Source organism: Phoca vitulina, unplaced genomic scaffold, assembly GCF_004348235.1.
Source record: "Phoca vitulina isolate PV1807 unplaced genomic scaffold, GSC_HSeal_1.0 scaffold4, whole genome shotgun sequence".
NCBI classification, from domain to species: Eukaryota; Metazoa; Chordata; class Mammalia; order Carnivora; family Phocidae; genus Phoca; species Phoca vitulina.
In genome coordinates, this window is record NW_022589707.1 from 77,270,138 (window position 1) to 77,290,629 (window position 20,492).

A 20,492-nucleotide genomic window follows, 5' to 3' on the forward strand; every position below is an offset into this window, starting at 1 on the left:
TTGTTTCTACACACAGGTTCTCACCTTTTTGTTCATTCCTTCTTCATCATCCTTTATCTAATGCTCCTCTAGCCATTTAACTCATGAAATCACTGGTTCCACGTTTTGCAGGTTAATTCAAATTCGAATATTTTGTCCCACTGCCTCCACAGCAAATTGCTCAGAAATTCCAAAATTTGGGTGTCTCTCTCTGTCAAATGAATAAAAAATAAAAAAAATAAAATAAAAAAAATCTTTAGGGGCGCCTGGGTAGCTCAGTCGTTAAGCGTCTGCCTTCGGCTCAGGTCACGATCCCAGGGTCCTGGGAATGAGCCCCGCATTGGGCTCCCTGCTCAGTGGGAAGCCTGCTTCTCCCTCTCCCACTCCCCCTGCTTGTGTTCCCTCTCTTGCTGTGTCTCTCTCTGTCAAATGAATAATAAAAAAAAAAAAAATAGAAATTCCAAAATTTGGGTAAACCTATGGCTCCTGACCATGCCACCCATGATCTGGTGATGTGTCCTGATTTAAGTAAACGCTGTCATAACAGTCCCTGTTACCCTTTCGTTTACACAGGGGAATACTCTACCAAGCCCAGACTCTCAAAAGTATTCCAAAGCAATCTATCACCAATCTCATTATTCCATAACAAAGAGTATAAACATACAGTAAAATTGAGAATACGGAGTTCCAGCTTTAACACATTTAGCCACAATAACATCAACTGTCCAACTAAAAAATTAAAGAAGACCCCCAAATTAATAGCATGGTTGCAGAATTCCTATTCATCTTTGCAAAAACAAATATAGCACAGGAAGAGTCACTTTAGCAGTTTAAGAGTTCAATACGTATTTACCACTATATGGAAATAAATTGTTTTTTGCTCAGCCAGACTGCCACAAAGTTGTGGTCAACAGACCAGTTTTAAAGAGAAACCTGCACTTACTGGTGTCATTAACTCCCGAACCCCCTAAAAATTTCAATCTTATCTTTACTACTTCTACTGAAACTACTTTTATGAAGTCACCAGTAATCTCCAAACAGCATCAAAATCTCAAAGCCTCAATTCCTATAAAGTATTTAATACAGATGATCCTCCCCTTTTTAAATTCCTTTCTTAGATTCCATGAAACAACAGTCCCTTGATTCTCCTCTTACCCTGCTAATTAGTCCTTTCTGCATCCTCTGCTTCCCAACCCCTAAATGTTGTGTTTTCTCTGAACTGTTCTCTCCTCAGATTTCATCTTTTAGCAAGTTTATCCCCTCCCTATTGTGACTTTAACCGAGTACATTTATGAAGATTCCAAAATCTCTATTTCTAGTCCTGACTTTTCAGTTCAGTCCATATTCAAACAGCTTACCTAACATGCCCAACAGCAATTTAAACCTAACTAGATAAAAAGAAACCTACCTGATTTTTCAAATGATTCTATGTCTCTTTTTCTTTCCACAGCACCTCTGCCCTCCTTACCCATTCAGGCTTCAGACCTCCTAGTAGTTTTGGCCTTTTCCCCCTTATCCTACTTGCTTCCTCTCACACCTAATCCATTTCAAGTTCTGGTGAGTGTACCTCACTAAACAACTCCCAAACCTGGCCCCTTACTTTCTAGTCCCACTGCCAATGAAGACAGAAAGCTGTTTTAATATAGGATATAGGTAACTTAAGTTTTTTTCCTTTAATTACAACGTCTTTTCAATTAAAAATGAAAAGATTTAAGAAGTCCTTTGAATGAAGGAAAGGAACAAACTTGGTGGGCGTAACAAAATAAATACTATAAACAAACAGTATTTATGTAATAATTATTTTTTAATGTGATAAATAAATTACATTAATTATGTCAAGGAGTAAAGACAGAAGAAATGCATTTATTAAACCATGCATGTAAAGCACCCTATGTAGCACCTACCATAGAGCATGTCTTTAAGTATGGAAAAATTGAGATAAGCATGTAGGATTTATTAATAGATGAGGAATTTAGGAAAAATTTTAATTAGCTGCCTCAGATTAGCTGAATTGGCAGACACCAAATTAACTTTATCTGTATACTCAATTACTGCCAATTTTTGTTCTTAAAGAGCATTTTAATCCTCTTTTGTGTATACCTTAAGATTTGGTGTCATACTAGGAGTGGGATACTTGAGACCACATTGCTCACTACCAGCTCCAGTTCCTCTTTAAAAAACTCAGAAAGCAATTTTTAACTGTACATTGCAAGTCTATTTAGACCCATTAGACAAAATAAATCATAAGCCAAAATCTAAAATGGTAGAAAATAAACTTGTCATTGATGTTCTCTCTAATCCTTCCATTACCAATCTATACAGAGACCACCTAAGTCCTAATTATTATATATATCCAAAGGCTTGAAAATTACCTGGCAAACCAGAATAAGTTTACAAACCATATTTTTGCACCTTTCCATTTCAACTCCCCAAGTCTAGTAATACCTAAGAATTACTATTAAGAGATCTGCCAAGCCAATTTTTCCTATCAATGCATAAAAACACTCTTTGTTTAATAAAAGGTATTTGTTTTAAGATATAAAAAATTAAGTGTAATAAAGGATCTTCTTGAATACAATCATTACCACTTTTCAAAAAGGAGAGACTAAGTAGAGATAAAGTCATGCTAGGTTGCCAAACTTTTGTCTATAGAATTAGGTTTTAAATTCCTAATAGAAACAGTTGGGCAATTCCTGAATAGGTTAAATATAGAGTTACAACCCAGCAACTGCACTCCTAGATATATACCCAAGAAAATTAAAAATGTATGTCCGCATAAAAACTTGTACACAAATGTTCACAGCAGCATTATTCACAAATGCCAAAAAGTGGAAACAGCCCAAATATCCATCAACTGATGAATAAACAAAATATGGTATATTCATACAGTAGGCTGTTGTTCAGCAATAAAAAGGAATGAAGTACTGATAACATACTTAATAGATGAATCTTGAAGACACTGTACTATGTAAAATACACAAAAAGCATATCTTATATGATTCCATTTATATGAAATGTCCAGACTAGGAAAATCAATAGAGGCAGAAAGTAGATTAGTAGTTACCATGGTATTGCGGAAAGGGAGAAATAAGGTGTTACTGGTAATGGGTTTGGGGTTTCTCTTGGTGATGAAATGTTCCAAAATTAGATAGTGATGACAGATGTCCAGCTTTGTGACTACAATAAAAACCACCGAAATGTATATTTTATTTTATTTTATTTTTTTTAAGATTTTATTTATTTATTTGACAGAGAGATGGCGAGAGCAGGAACACAAGCACGGGGAGTGGGAGAGGGAGAAGCAGGCCTCCTGCCGAGCAGGGAGCCCGATGTGGGACTCGATCCCAGGACCCTGGGACCATGACCTGAGCTGAAGGCAGATGCTTAACGACTGAGCCACCCAGGCACCCCGAAATGTATATTTTAAAGAGTTGAATTTTATGGTATATATGAATTAATTTCAATACATGTGAATTTACCTCAACAAAGCTGTTATAAAAAATCCTTAAAAGGAGGTTAGGTAATATTGTTAATAGTAATTATTGACAGCATCAGAGCATGCTAACCAAGGCATCCAGTCCCATCCAGTAATAAGGAATATCCATCCTCCTCAAAATGAGTATTACTAAGTCTCTATTCTTCACTGCAGACCTTCTCATTAGAACATTAATTTGACAGGGTCAAACATAACAAGAATGCAGAATCTGGTTGAAACAGGAGTAACACAAAGAAATTACAAACAATCAGGTCTACTAGAAACTTTGGCCAGTGAACTTAGCAAGTAACTTTTTCAGGAAAGGTTAGATAAGAACAATAAGTAAGAAGGATAAAAAATGCAGGTTTTAACATAACTTGATGTCAAACCACACTAATGAAGCTAGACTACCTGGAAGACTAGATATTTAAGGTAGGAAGACAGTAAATAGAAAATGCTGAGGGGGAGAGGGAATAATTGATAAGCTATCTAAAATTAGGGTTAAAGTCTAAATGCTATCACTTCTATAACTCTAACCCGAGATAGGAAAGACTAAAATCAAAGAATTAAACCCAAATCCAGGTAATTAAGCAAATATGTGTTCTTAAAGCTTTTGTGTATTTCTCTGGGGAAACAAATTGGAGGTTATTTTTGATACTAAACATTCAGATTCCCTGCAAAATATTTCATTCTGGCATTATTTTAGACTTAGTCCTGAAAGGCCAGATAATGAATATATGTACTCCAAGTTACTTAAGGCATTATTTTGTCTTCAAATATCTCTTTGTAATAATGATAAACAGTGCTCCTCTTTCTTCCAACATGTAAAATCAAACAAAAATAATTTGTTTAATGCAATACCTTAAATAAAAATACAAACTTACGGGGCACCTGGGTGTCTCAATCGGTTAAGCATCCAGCTCATGATCTTGATCAGGTCATGATCTCAGGCGTCTTGGGATCAAGCCCCATGTTGGGCTCCATGCTCAGAGGGAAGTCTGCTTGAGATTCTCTCTCTCCCACTCCCTCTGCCCTCCCCCAATCATGCACGCTGTCTCACGTGCACGCTCTCTCTCTCTCAAATAAATAAATCTTAAAAACATACAAACTAATGATATAGAGGAAATACATAACTAAAAATAACTTAATATTATCTAGAATGGGTTTAACTTCTTAAGAAAAAGTTACAAAATAAGCCAAAATTTTAAATAAAAGATGCCAATATTTTTTTTTTTAAAGATTTTATTTATTTGACAGAGACACAGTGAGAGAGGGAACACAAGCAGGGGGAGTGGGAGAGGGAGAAGCAGGCTCCCGCTGAGCAGGGAGCCCGATGCGGGGCTCGATCCCAGGACCCTGGGACCATGACCTGAGCCGAAGGCAGACGCTTAATGACTGAGCCACCCAGGCGCCCCAAAAGATGCCAATATTTTGATAGCTTTTCATACTGTGGTTAAAGTCACTGAAGAGAATATACTAATATATTCACAAGAAACTTTACTGAGATAAGCAGAAGGTATGTCAATCTGTAAGGCAGTCTTCTGAGGAAAAATGATAAATGACTAAAACTTCAGCTGATTGTAAGAACTATTAATTAAACTAGAAATATGACGCCACTATCCTGTGTGATGAGAGCATCTGAAAATGAGTCATAAGTTTTGTTTTATTATGATTGGTAAGCTTTTATAAGCTGACTGAGGCTTCTCTGTGCTAAAGATGGATATACAGAAATACCTTGATATTAAGGGCTCCCACAACTCAGCAATAACAACAAAAAAACCAAACACCACAATTAAAAAATAGGCAAAGGACTTGAGTAGATACTTCTCCGAAGAAAATATACAAAGAGCCAACACACATAGGGTTAGATGCTCAACATCACTAGTCAGGAGGGAAATGCAAATCAAAACACAATGACATTTCTCACATCCATTACAATGGCTACTACCAAAAAAATAAAATAACAAATGTTGGTGAGAATGTGGAGAAACTGGAATCCTTGTGCACTACCGGTGGGAGTGTAAAATGGTACAGCCATTATGGGAACCAGCATGGCAATTCCTCAAAAAATTTTAACTTGAATTGCCAGATGATCCACAAATTCCACTTCTGGGTATATACCCAAAAGAATGGAAAGTAGAGTTTTAAACAGATATGTGTACACTCATGTTTGTAGCAACATTTTTCACAGTAGCCAAGAGGTGAAAGCAACCCAAATGTCCACTGATGGACACATGGATAAACAAAGTGTGGTACACATATACAATAGACTATTATTCAGCCTTGGAAGGAAATTTTGGCACATGCTACAACATGGATGAACCTCGAGAACATTATCCTAGTTGAAATAAGCCAGTTATAAAAAGATAAATATTGCATGATTCCACGTAAGTGAGGTACCTAGAGTAGTCAAAGTCTTAGAAATAAAAAGTAGAATGGTGCTTGCCAGGGACAGGGAGAGGAGGGGAATGGGCCTTGTTTAATGAGTATAGAGCTTCAGTTTTGCAAGATGGAAATAGTTGTAGACACTGGTTGCCCAACAAAGTGAATGTACTTAAATTAGCGAACTGTACACTTACGAATGTTTAAGCTAAGCTCTATATTTGCGTTTTACCACAATTAAAAGATTTTTTTAAATGAAAAGCAACCTTTGTAGTTATTTGCTTTAAAATTAAATGTCTATCCAGTCATAGGAAAGGGAGAAGCTAGTTGTGGGTAACATCATTAAATTATCTCAGATTACCAGGTCACACAACATTCATATAAAATCAGATAGTTCTGCTCTACTCATGAATTAACAGTTACAATTTTCAAAAAACATCTACTTTTTCAGTTTGCTGACATACTGGATTCAGACACTTATCATAAAAGGAAAAGAATGAGATTCAATTATCACCTTCATGAGGATGACTGATCTCACATCATTTTCTCCTAACCTAGACTATGTGCCAGGTTTTCTTTTAGGTGCTACAGATATAGTGGGAAACAGGACAAAATCCCGACTTCATGTAGCATACATTCCAAAAGTACATCCTGTTGTACAGCATTTATCATTTCTGCCTTTTACACCCATCATCTGTTTACATGGTTTAGCCCATGATTACCACAGCTGCTGCCAACCAAGATTATAATTTCTTGTCTGTCAGTGACAATCTTTTATATTTCTCTTTATTCCCCGACAGTGCCCAGTGTCTTCCATGTATTATATATCAAATAAAGCATGGCAAGTCTTTTAGACATAATGGTAACTGATAAGCACATTCAGATCACATAGTCAATGAAACTGGCACCCTATTGTCACAGTTATAACACATTTAGTTCAGTAAGTTCAGATAATACAGTTTGTATAACCGGAGAGTATATACTTAAACCCCTTTTATTCAGTTCTTTATTATATTACCTACAATGTCACCAAGGAAAGCTTTCAATTTTCTATCACCAGGGGAAAGATATACAAAATAAATGGGTCACATAATACACACATATAAAAAAACCCATCAATATATCCTTAGAGGTGAGGCATATATCTATGTACCTTATGTATATGCATATACACTTAAAATTTAAACATGTAATACATTAAATTTAATATTTTAAAATTTATACAAGCAATACATGAATATGCTAAAACATTCAAACCATACGGACATGTTGTGTCATGTATTTCCAAGACTACCCTCAGGTTCAGTGATTCACGAGGAAGACGCAAAGGACTATATATAGTCATTCACAGCTATAATTTATTACAGCTGAAGGACACAAAGCCAAAGCAGCAAAGGAAAAGATGCATAAGGCAAAGTCCAGAAGAAACTAGGGATAAGCTTTCAAGAGTCCTCTCCTAATGGAGTCACCTAGGACCCATTTAATTCCTCCAGTAACCAAGCTGTGACAACACTTGTGAAATGCTGTCTACCAGGGAAGCTCATTAGAGATTTAGTGCCCAGTGTTTTCAATGGGGGCTGGTCACGGCCTACCGTGAGCCAAAATTCCAGATTCCCAGAAGCAAAGTAAGTGTTCAGCATAAACCATATACATACAGTAAAGGCATGGTGAACCACTGCTATCATGGAATGATGGGAACCCTCCCAAAGCAGTAAGTTCCCAGAGACTGTCCAAGGGCTAATCTTGCAAGCAGGCCTTTCTAAGGATAGCAGTTTCAGGCTTGCTATGTTAAATCTCTTATGCACACAATTATAAAATAAAAAAAAATAACTCCCCCTTCTCTATATTCTTCTCCGTAGAAGTAGCCAACCATGTTAAATCTCTTTATTAATAGATATTTTATTTTGTTTCACAAAAATTGCTGCAATGAAATACCTGGACATACTATTTTACGTACATAGCAAATACTGTAAAGAAAAGAATCTTTTCTTTACAATATTAACATGCTGGGTCAGAGTACATACATCAATTCTATGAGATGTAGCCAAACTGCCTTCTGAAAAAGGTTTCACCAGTTTATATTACTATCAACAAATTAAAAATGCCAGTTTTTCTTTATCTTTTCCAACATTTGTTTTATCAATTTTTGAATTGCTACAATTATCAATTTTTGAATTTTACGAAATTTGGTGGAATCTGGTGAAGAACTCCCCCCAAATTTAATATTGATTAATTTACATGACTTTTCTCCATGTTCATTAATTATTTGCATTTTTCTTCTGTTAATTGCCATTCATAGCATATGCTCGTTTTTCTACTGGAGTGTTCTTTTTCTTGATATATAGAAGCTACTCATGTTTTAGATAATAACCCATCATCTGATAAATGCGTTGAAAACATTTTCTCTTAATCTATTGCTTAACCTTGCATTACCTTTTGTATTATAGATATTTTTTATTTTTATGAGGTCAAATCTGATCTTTATTATATTTGTGCTTTAAATGTAAGTCTGGAGAAAAAGCATTCTAATTGGCTTTACCCCTAAATGATGTTCCACCTATCTCCTTACATTGGCATACTGACTGACTTCCTCTAAGCAACTATTTATTACATTAAAAAAATTTACCCAAATATGGTGGATATTATATCTTTTTTGAACTTATTTTATTTTGGGGGGGAGGGGAAAAGGAAGAGGGAGAGAGATAATCTTTTTTTTTTTAAAGATTTTATTTATTTGAGAGAGAGACAGCGAGACAGGGAACACAAGCAGGGGGAGTGGGAGAGGGAGAAGCAGGCTTCCCACTGAGCAGGGAGTCCGATGCGGGCTCGATCCCAGGACCCTGGGATCATGACCTGAGCCGAAAGCAGACGATTAACGACTGAGCCACCCAGGCACCCCTCAGCTACTTTTTATATTACGAAAAGAAATTTTAGGCAAGGTGGTATTCTTCTGCATCACTCTGTGAAGTGACAATTCTTAGGTACCCAGCTAATTTCTAATAGGATGAGGACATCAGTGTGACTCAATACTACACTGTCAGTTTGAGTCCTTTGGGACACACAACACTGCTTGTATAAGCCTTAATATTTAATGTGTAGTGTGGGTACACTGACAATCTCTGGGGCTAAATTATTTTAGAGCGTATCCCCTGTAATCCAATAACATTTATTGTTTTTAAAAATTTATTTACCCTAGAGAGGGAGAGAGAGAGAGACAGAGTACGAGAGCACGTGCGTTGGGAGGGGGGAGCGGTGCAGGGGAGAGGGAGAGAGTTCTAAGCTGACTCCTCGCCAAACCTGGAGCCCAACGTGGGGCTCAATCCTACGACCCCAAGATCACGACCTGAGCCGAAATCAAGAGTTGGATGCTTTAACCGACTGAGCCACCCAGGTGCACCCCTTCTGGATTCACTTTAAAACTCCTTTCTTATAAAGCATTCTATGACCTAACAGTATGTAATTTTTCCCTTTTACTAATCCTCACTGCACAAAAATGTGAATATACTTAATGCCACTGACCTATACACTTTTAAAAATGGTTAAAATGGGTAAATCTGATGTACATTTTACAATTTTAAAAAGTTACCAAAAAAGAAAAAGAATCCTTATGGCACTTTGTCCCATTATATTGTGCTCAGTTTTGCATTAGTTATTTGTGTACATCATTATTTCCCCATCTCTACTGAAAATTCCCTTAGGAAAAAGATTATATATATATATATATATATAGGAAAGGGAATAGAATTTAAATGGGTTGAATTTGCCAAAAAACTCAGAATAACTCATTCTCTTTGAAATGAAGCAAATTTAGGATAATTCTACAATTCATTCCAATTCTGATGTGATTAAGAAATACAGAGGTGACCATTTTTATAACTTCAGTAGGTGAAAAGGAGCCTATTAGCCTTACTTTTACATACTAAATTAGTGCTAAACTCTACTTTCAATGGAGTTTTGGTTCAATGAAGCTGTTACATTGATAAAAGAGACTTTAAAAACATATTATCATTATTTATCCTCACTATACCATTAAATATTATTTATCAAAATATACACTAACTAGTAGAGTATATACGAACAGAAATGCTTTGATTGATAAGTTTGCAGAGAGGAAGCCACCTCCCACTCCCACCTGTGATTAAAAATGGTTAACATGTAGCATGTAAAAAAAATTCCATGTTAAAAGCTACGGGACACTAACATGTTCAATCTATACTCAAGCATATTTAAGGTAAGGGACTCTGACAAATAGCTGACAGCCAGCAGATATGTTAAATTCTAAGGTGTCAGGCAACCACTTATTTTTTTTTTATTTTTTATTTTTTTGAATATGATCCAGCTTGGGTTTTATTTCTCTTTATACCAATATAGTCACAAAGTAATTTTGAGTATTTTTTTACAGGCCAAAGTACCCAGGGCCCACGAAAATCATATGTGACTGTGTTAGTTTCCTGGGGCATCTATAACAAAGTACCACAAACTGAGTGACTTAAACAGTAGGAATGTATCTTCTCACGGTTCTGGAGCCCAGAAGTTTGAGATGATGGTCTGAGCAGGGTTGGGTGGCAACCACTTATTTTAAAGGTTCTGCCAGTCACTCTCTCTCTCAAATTAGGAATGGATGATCATGCTGCTGGTGCCAACAACAAGTGCATTGAAAGAGGCAATAAAACATAATAGTTAATAGCATAAGTTTTATAGTTGGAATAATTCTGCCACTTACTACCCATGTGACCTTGGGCAAGTTCAGATTCCTCATCTGCAAAAACAGGACTTGGATTAGTCTGAGGATCCAATATAACGGACCTGGTGACATTAATTGCAGAGTTCATTATATAAACAAGATATATAGCATTTAATACATACACATCATTATTTGTGTTATCTGATAAACATATTTTGTAAGTACATTATAATGATTAATTTATTTAGCAAGATTCACTAAGCACCTATCATGTAGCCATTGACTAGGTACCAGAAGTATAAAGACAAGACAGATCCAGGCCACTGGATCTCAGAATCTCTGAATCTGGATCTCTGCTCACTGAAGTCCTTACAACCTAGTAACAGAAACAGAAAATAAATATACAATTGCAATATGATATGGAGAATAATATAGATGCAAAGTGCCATGGGAGCAAAAAAGGAGAAAGGGTAAATATGTTACACCTTTACTCTGTCGAACTCTATTTACTTCATCAACAGTCTTCTGCCATATCATATGCTACCATCTAATGATTACCACTGACTGATGCACCTTAAAAGGAAAAAGTTGTGCATGGCATTACCTACTATTTGAGCTCTACTGCTCCCAATGCCCTTACCATGCTGAAGGACAACTTTGGTATCCATATCCTCATCCATAAAATGGCCATAATATCTTGCTCATTGGGTTGTAGGGAGAAATATGAGAGTTCATTAAGCACAAACTGACACCACCTCAACACCTGTAGGGTTTTAAAATCACTTCCTTGATTTCATAATCTATGGGCTTTAAGTCAGCTCTGGTTGCAATGGATGACCATCTTGCTTTAGTAGCAGAATGCAATGTAAACAGCAGCACAACAGTGGCAGCAGAGGGTAGAAATGGGAGAAGAAGGGACTCAGGGTTTAGAGAAGACAGAATAATAATCTACATCAATAGACCTGTCATTACTCCCTTCCCGCTTCTCTTTTCCCTAAAATGACTACGGCAGGTTTACCTTTCAGGACAACTCATATGTATGATAGGATTTCACGAACATGGTAATTCTCCCACTGCTTTAAAAAGCAAAATAAAATCTATTCGTACCTATTAACAACTGCCTAAAACTCCCTTAATATCTTCTATTTCTCAAAAAAAAGAAATTTAATGCAAACTTGTCACACCCCCTTCTCAGTGCTTTTGACAAGGTCACCCATGACTCCTAATCACCAAATCCACGTTTAAATTCAAGTTCTTTTTGAAAATCCTCAATCCATTTGGCCTCTACACTACCCCCCAGATTCTGTTCCTAACTCTCTAGCAAGCACTGAGAGTTTATCAACCTCAAGAAGACACTTAAGTGTCTCTCATGTTCTGTATTCTTCTGTTACTCTCAGTATATATTACCTCAGAAACCTCATCTTCTTCCATGAGTTCAATAATTACCCATACACAAAAAAATTAGAGATCTGTAGGGGAAACCATGACATTGACCTGATATCTATATTCACCTCAAACTCAATACATTTCACTCGAACTCAGTAGTATCCAACTCCTCAAATTCATCTTTCCTCCTGTATTCTCTATCTCACCACTATCAGTCAGTGTCCAACTTAGCTGAGTTCTTCCACACTTTCTAATATGACCAAGTCTTGTGAATGCTACCTAGGAAATGCCTTCCAAATTCATCCCTTTTCCTGTCATTACCTTCAGGCCCTCCTGCTTCAACTAGTGGAACAGCTTTAAGTGGTCTCTCGTTCAGTCCTTAACCTTCTACATTTTATTCTCCACATAGCAGCCAAGGTGATCCTGTTAAAGTTAACATCATACCTAAGAGTAAAACCCCAAAGGTTCTCATCTTACTTAGAGTAAAAGCCATTTTCACAATGACCTACAAGAACCTAGACAGTTGGACTAACTCCCTACCCAACCACAAATAGAGTACTCTCTTCCTCACCTATTCTGCTCAAGCTCAATGGCTTCCTTCAACACTCTTAACTCAGGTCCATGGGCACTTAATGCTCTGTCTGGAATGCTCTCCTCGCAGATAACTGCATTTCAAGTTTTGGTCCAATATCTTAACCACCTTTTGTAATAATATCTCCTATACCTGTCATATGATAGATTGATCATATTAAAAGCCTATTTTTCATCCTTCCCTGCATTAAAATCACATGTGACTCTGCAGTTCTTTTGACTTAAAAGATGAAATCTATTTCCCCACCCCTTGAAGTAGAGATGGCATTGTAACTTGCCTTGGTCAACAGAAAATGATGGAAGTGACAATGTGCCAGTTCCGAGACTAGATAGGTCTTGTGTATTTTTTCCCCTCACCTGCACCTCTGCAACAGCCACCTGCCACATCCGGTAGCCTATTGGGGAATGAGAAACATGCAGAGAAGGGACAAGCAATCCTAGTCATCCCAGCCACAGCCAGGCTGGATGTGCTGACAGCCAGCCAACCCCCAGAAACATGAATGAACCCAGTCAAGATCAGCAAAACTGTTTAGCTGACAACCAATAGCATGTAAAAATATTTATTATATGCCACTAAGGTTTGTGGTTGTAGCACCACCATGGTGATAACTGATGTATTTTACTCCTTTTTTTCCTTACTGTTTTACTCTTCTCCATGGCATTTAATATCTAGTTACATTTACTTGTTTATTAGGTTATTCTCTGACTCTTGCCAATAGAATGTAAGTTCCATGAGGAGTTCTAGTCTTCAGAGTCTAGAATAAACCTGGCACACAGTAGGTTTTCAGTAACCATTAAATGAATAAATAAAAATAAGCATGATGATTTTAAAAAAGATTTGTATCTATGTATCTTTGTCAGGTATCTTTTTTTTAAAGATTTTATTTATTTATTTGAGAGCAAGAGCACACACAAGCAGGGGGAGGGGCAGCGGGAGAAGGAGAAACAGGCTCCCCACGGAGCACTGAACCCGGAGACCATCTGGAGCCCAGAGCCCGTCCGGAGCCCGTCCCGGAGATCATGACCCCAGCCAAAGTCAGATGCTCAACTGACTGAGCCACCCAGGCGCCCCTGTCAGGTATCTTTTTAATCTAGGGAAGCCATTAAACTCAGAGCCAGTCTTTCAAACCCTATTTCACAAAGTGTTAAAATCAAGATTTTTTACAAAATACTGTAATTTTACTGAACAAATATACTTTGTCATTAGTAAATATTTTTTAAATTTATGAATATTATTTGTATAGGCTTTATCTCATCCCATTCTAATTTTTATATGTATTTATAATAATAAATTTTAGCATAGTTGTATAAGTATGTAATTTATAAATTAATGAAACTATATTAAGAAGGTGCATGCTTAAAAATTTTTACTGTGATCAAAAGTTGAGAGATCACTGGCTTAGAGGATAAAGTCAAAACTCCCAAGTTACTATCAATGATATCATCAGATAATTACATCAGATACATTATTTTTTTCTCTATCATCAAAGAGGTCCAAAAGAGAAAAAGAGCAAGGGGTTGCCTTTTCCCTTCACATTTATTTTACTTCTCACTTAATGTCCTTAATCATTCTTCATTTCTAACTATCATTTATTTAGAATAACATCTAACACTACATTATGTCCTTTATTCATATTATTACTAATTCTCACACTGCAAAATATTCCTGTTTTATGAATAAGGAAACTCAGATTGTGAGTAGCTTAAATAACTTACTCAAAATTACATAGATATGTAAGTAATGGCTAAGTTTAATCCAGATAAAACTGTTGTGATCTACATTTGCTGGAGTATCCAATATAACTTAACACTAGACACTCAAATTGCTAAAATAAAATATATCACAAAGATATGCTACTACTTCTGTCTGGTCTTTTCTTTCTTGACATCTACACATTCCTTCCTTGACCTTCTATAATTAAATTCCCTCCCACCAGTATAAAGATTATTTTTCTTAGTTTTCTTAGTTACAACATATCTTAAAGATATATAAAGTGACAATTTATGTATCAATTCAATCCACGTTCTATGTTAAAATAAAATTTTCTAAACCTCCTTTAATGAGAAAAATAATAAATGGTAAGATAATTCTAGAACATGCTTGAAAATATTAGATATGGCATAAACAACATATGGTTTGCAACCAATATATGGCTTGTAAATAATATAAAAACTGGCATGTAATAGAGAGGTAACAGAAAATTAAGTGTATTGGTTAAATATTCATCCTATACTTCTAGTTTAGATTAAGTTACATTTTCCAAGAATACTTTAAAAATAGATTAATCTGTTAGTCATCACAAGAATGTAGAGTATGAGAAAATAATCAGTACTTTATTATTCTTTGAGACTCTTTAGCAACATTAAAGCAATCCATATCACTATAGTCAGTTTTACAAGATTATTAAGATTCCTTCTTATTTCTAAATATTCAAGTATTCAGTTATATTTCCCATAGGACCTACCAGGGTAAAAAACAGAAAGTATGTTGCATCTGAGCCACTATTAGCAGAGACAAACTTAGAGGTAGGTAAAAAAAAAACAAATATAAATGATGCTTCAACATCAAGGCAAGGACTTAAAAAAAGAAAAAGACAGTGAACAGTGCTGAATGTTAAACACACTACTATAAAAACACACTACTATAAAGAATCTACCGGATGTGTCTAGGAGATGTGAGGCAACCATAGCAAATGCAATTTTGGCAAAATGGTAGACCTTGAAATCAAATTACAATGGGGGGTTAAAGGAATGAAGAAGAGGCTGAAGATGTGGGGTTAGCCAATGCCTACCTAATTATCAACCAAGAAAGGAAATAATAGTTTCTATGAACGTTGACTTTCACAAATAAAAATTTTTTATTTCAAGCTTTAGAACCATTAAAATACCCATCCTCTTTACTTTTCCAAAAGTGAAAAAACCAAAGCATCTGGTATATTAAGCATTAAAACCGTATTTCTCTTACTTTAATAATCTTCTATTATCCATATTGTAAATTAAATAAGAAAAAGTTTTTATTTTGAACATCTAATAATGCCAGTGAACAGGTTTAGTGACAAATGCTTGAACATATCCAGTCACTTCAGTTACAGAATCCTATTATTGATATCCATCTACTCTATGTTCCTCCTTGGCATTTATGTATAAACTATTTACAGTATTAAAAGTAAAGAATTACAGAGGTGTCTGGGTGCCTCAATCGGTAGAGTATGTGTATGATTCTTGATGTCAGAATTGTGAGCTCAAGCCCCACGTTAGGAGTAGGACTTATTTAAAAAAAAAAAAAGTAAAGAATTACAAACATTAGGCATAAATAACAGGGAATTTCTGAATTACACAGTATATCCTGATCTATTTCTAACACCCATTTCTAACACACATTAACAAATCTTAGGCACACACAGGTCAATGGACAGAGTAGACAGAGAAAAGATGAGTAGACAAAAGGTGTCAGAAAGAGGCACAGACACAAGCAGATACACAGGACAGGCACAGTGACAATAAGGCAAATATACTACAATACTTAATTTTTACACGATTTGGGAATTAAAAGAACTATGGATTTATTTTATTGATGCAAAATCTACTGTGAAGAAAATATATTGGTCTTTCAGATAGTGATGTACTTCGGATTTATAGTCAAGGAGTGAACAAAGAATGACTAGATACGATATTTCAATAAAATTGATCTTTAGAATAATATTTACTTACACGAAGGTAATGTTCTGGTTCCTCATTTTAACACTGAAAAAATATAATTTAAATTTTAGATACCATAAATATGCAGCTTATAGACTATCTTTTTTTTTTTTTTTAAGATTTTATTTATTTATTTATCAGAGAGGGAGAGAGAGCACAAGCAGGGGGAGCAGCAGGCAGAGGGAGAAGCAGGCTCCCCCCTGAGCAAGGAGCCAGATGCGGGACTTGATCCCATGACTCTGGCAGCCGCTTAACTGACTGAGCCACCCAGGCATCCCAGCTTATAGACTATCTTTAGTTTTCACACAGACGAAAACTTGTCTGATGTTTAATATGTACTGGGTATGTGAAATAATGCTCTACCAGAGCCAACACAATATTCTCTCAAGTCATAAGGACTCTTTACGCTTCTTTTCCCCTTCTCTGAAAGAAAGTGGGTACAAGTTTATTTGGAGCTAAAACCTTAATAGTTAACAAAAATTTTTTTTTCAGTTTTCCTTCAAGGATTTTTGTCCTAGGTACTCTTCAGACTGCCTGCCTAGTGAACTATCATTCTCTTTCCCTAAGAAAAGTCCCTTCCCTTACATACACCTAAACAAGCTCCCTACCTTGGTCACCTCACACAATACTCCTCTCACTGGCAAGTTGATGGACTCTTTCAGGAATGTGAAAATGAGACTGAGCAACTCTAGTCTTTCTGATCTCTTACCCTAAACTGAAATAAAGTGAGTAAGACAGGTTAGACACCAAAAGGGATGCCTTTATTCAGAATATGCAGTCCCAAACAGTGAAGCCAAAACGCAAAGAGAAGAATAAAGCAGGTGCAAAGAAGCAAAGACAACAGCCCTGGAGACACATACAAACTGAAAAATTGTAGAAAGGGGCTGTGAAGAGAAAAGGCAAGATTATAGACAGCTTTCCATTTCTTGACTCCTGTGCTTCAAGCAGCTCAAGGGCAGTATTCTATTATAATAATTTTTTTTTCACTTAAGCCAGTTTGGAAGTAGGCTGCAAACAAAAATCTATACCAACAAAGAACTGTTCTGTATTTCTCATGTCCCACTTTTTTTTATTGACTTTCTTCCTAAATAGTAAGAATGCAATTGTTGGCCTAGGCAACATCATGTCATAGAAAAAGCATCTGCTTTTATAACTTGGAACAAACTCGGCTCTGCCAACTTCTAATTGTAAAACCTGCAACAAGCTCCTTCTTAATTTTTAAACAGTTTTAATGTTTCTTTTAACATCAAAGGGTCTATAACTTATGAGTAAATCCATAGTACATAACATAAGAAGGTATCCAGAAAAACTATTCTTCACATGTTGGTGTCATGGACTCCAGAACTCCTTTCATTTCTTACTTTGGTTCTGGTCCCAAATGTGTAGTCTCAAAACCTCTTGAGTTATCTTATGCAAAACTCACATTTGCTAAGAAATCCAAACTAAGCAAGAGGTCTATCACTATAAATAATATGTGTAGGTCCTAAAGATTTTTTTTAATGTAATTTTTTTACAGGGCACTTTTAACAGGAGCCAATTAAAAACCCTAATCTAATCATCTAAGAACTATGTAAAGAGTACTATTTTATATATCTGAGATAAAGTAAAATTACCAGATTTAAGGAATATTTTAAAAATATATTAATATTAAATATTATTTATTTATATTATATTATTTATATTAATATAATATTAATTTATATTAATTATAAATATTAATATTAAAAAAGAAAACTAATAGCACTTAGAAACACATAGAGATAAGAATTTTGGGTTTTATTTATTTATTTATTTTTAGATTTTATTTATTTATTTGACAGAGAGAGATAGTGAGAGGGAACACAAGCAGGGGGAGTGGGAGAGGGAGAAGCAGGCTTCCCGCCGAGCAGGGAGCCCAATGTGGGGCTCGATCCCAGGACCTTGGGATTATGACCTGAGCAAAAAGCAGACGCTTAAAGACTGAGGCACCGAGGCGCCCCAGCGCTATCAGTTTTCTATATCTGAAAGGCCTTTTATGCTAGTCCATCTGACAAACTCTTCCTTCAAGAGTCAGCTCAAATGTGGACTCTTGCGGAAACGGTCCATATCCTCCCTCTAAGGTTTATATCTTGAATACACTTCCATTGGACTAATAAGACATCTTGAATTACTATTGAGTACCTTGTATATACTATGTTAGTAGCTTTATATACAAACTATTTTGATCTTGGTCCATCCAAGTAGGTATTATATCCACAATTTCCCCAGATAACCTGCTTATAATCAGCACAGCCAGGATAAAAATTCCTGTGTGGCTCCAAACCTTGCTATCTTTCTACTAGCCTGGAAGGTCTAAGGTTTTTGGAACCCAAGCCCCTTGAGAATCTAAGAGCTATGAACCTTCTCTACCCCACCCCCCAAAATGGGCTTATACACAAAATATTATGTATGATTTGAAAAGGTTCACAGACCCCCTGAAGCTCATCCAATGCCTCCAGGAAAACTTCCTGCTGCTTCTCACAAGTCTGTTCACAGTTGGTAAAGTTCTTGAGGAAAATGACTGTCATATTTTCAATTGCCAATTCTACACACATTACCTAGGGCATAGTGGCCACTCCAGGAACATCTTATGTATGAACAGTGGATGGCAAGAATCATGGAAAAATGACAGGGATACAATGCAGGGATTTTTGCATTCCTTCAGAGCCTACCAGGGTAGCTACTCAAATGTTGTTAAATAGCTTTTCAAATGCAGATTACATCTAAGAACAGTTATTACAAGAAATATAGATTAGCATGTAATGTAGCATATATCCCAAAGCCTCTGAGATTAACATGATCCACATTCCACATTGTCTAGGAAAAACTCTGAGGGACCAACTATTTATATCCGCCATTAACCGGTTCATAGACATTATAATATTATACAAATGGAAACAAGACTTTTGTGTATTTCACAGAGAAGGAGATAATTGTCAGGGTTTGACTGCATGAATCTAAAAATTTTTTTAGAATCTAAAGAACCTAAGAATCTAAAAATACTACAGGATAAAAAAATAAAAATAAAAATACTACAGGAAATATGAAATGTTGGAAGAGAAGTTCAACTATCTGGAAGAAATTTAAGGTGTAGAATAACTGCATACCACTGGACTTACATTAGGCAAATCTTGAACTCAAATCTAATGCAAGGCTTTTTTCCATGATGTTAAAAACCAAATTTTACAATGGAGATATTATTACAATAGAGATATTATTAATAGACATATCATTACGATGAGATATTACAATGGAGAAGTTCTTAAGATAAACTGGGTTAAAATATTTACCCTAGAAAGTGAGAATTAATTACATTTTTGCTTTTGAGTTCGGGGTGAACGTGGTAAAGTCATTCTAAATTTTTAATGTTCTTTTTTTTTAAGATTTTATTTATTCATTTGAGACAGAGAGATATAGAGAGAGAGCATGAGCAGGGGGAGAGGCAGAGAGAGAGGGAGAAGCAGACGCCCCGCTGAGCCGGGAGCCCAACATTGGGCTTGATCCCAGGATTTGGAGATCATGACCTGAGCCAAAGGCAGGTGCTTAACCATCTCAGCCATCCAGGCACCCCAATTTTTAGTGTTTTGATCTTCAAAGTACTGGTCTCTAAGGAAAGTTTTCTAAGAAATGGAAAAAGTATGTTTAATAGTACAACCACAGATAAGATTTCATTCATTCAGTGGGTATGCTCAAGAACAAGAAATAACTTATTCTAGAGGGAACGGGATATATACAGCAGAGTACAGGAGTTTAACACTGCAAAGGTAATGTGAGACTATGTTCAGAAGGCTCTGAATGCCAAGCTAAAAAGTGTAGACTTTATCCTATTGGGCTGCGATTCTAAACTAGGGCAAAAGTTACAAAATTGGGAGAAGAGGAGAAAGGGAATTTGGGAAGACAGCATATAATTACAGTTTGAAAGTAAGCAGAGCTTGGATCTGATGCTTTGAATTGGCTTAGCCATTTAAAATTCTAATAATTTTAATGGTCATCAAAGGGAGCCTTGAGTTGTTTTTGAACTTACATTTTTTTTTATAAAAATAAAATCATGTTTCTTTCTTTCTTTTCTTTCTTTCTTTGTAGGCTCCACACTGGGCGTGGAGCCCGATGTGGGGCTTGAACTCACAACCATGAGATGGAGACCTGAGCTGAGATCAAGAGTTACGAAGCTTAACCAACTGAGCCACCCAGGCACCCCAAAAATAAAACCGTGTTTCCACAGTACTACATAAACATATTAAAGAAAATAGAACTAAGCAGCAACACAGGGACTAAAAT

General features: G+C 35.9%; 1 protein-coding gene across 4 annotated transcripts in view; it reads right to left on the bottom strand.

Annotated features, from left to right (window-relative positions):
* The window catches only part of PTPN12 (protein tyrosine phosphatase non-receptor type 12), an 87,565-nt gene that overhangs the window by 57,657 nt on the left and 9,416 nt on the right, over window positions 1-20,492 (bottom strand). Inside the window, exon 2 of one of the 4 annotated variants that reach the window (XM_032402299.1) lies at window positions 25-190. The exons of the other annotated variants lie outside the window; for them this stretch is intronic. Within the exon in view, the coding sequence (XP_032258190.1) occupies window positions 25-36 (12 nt within the window). The 5' untranslated portion in view covers window positions 37-190. The remainder of the gene's footprint in view (window positions 1-24; window positions 191-20,492) is intronic. 4 annotated transcript variants of the gene reach the window in all.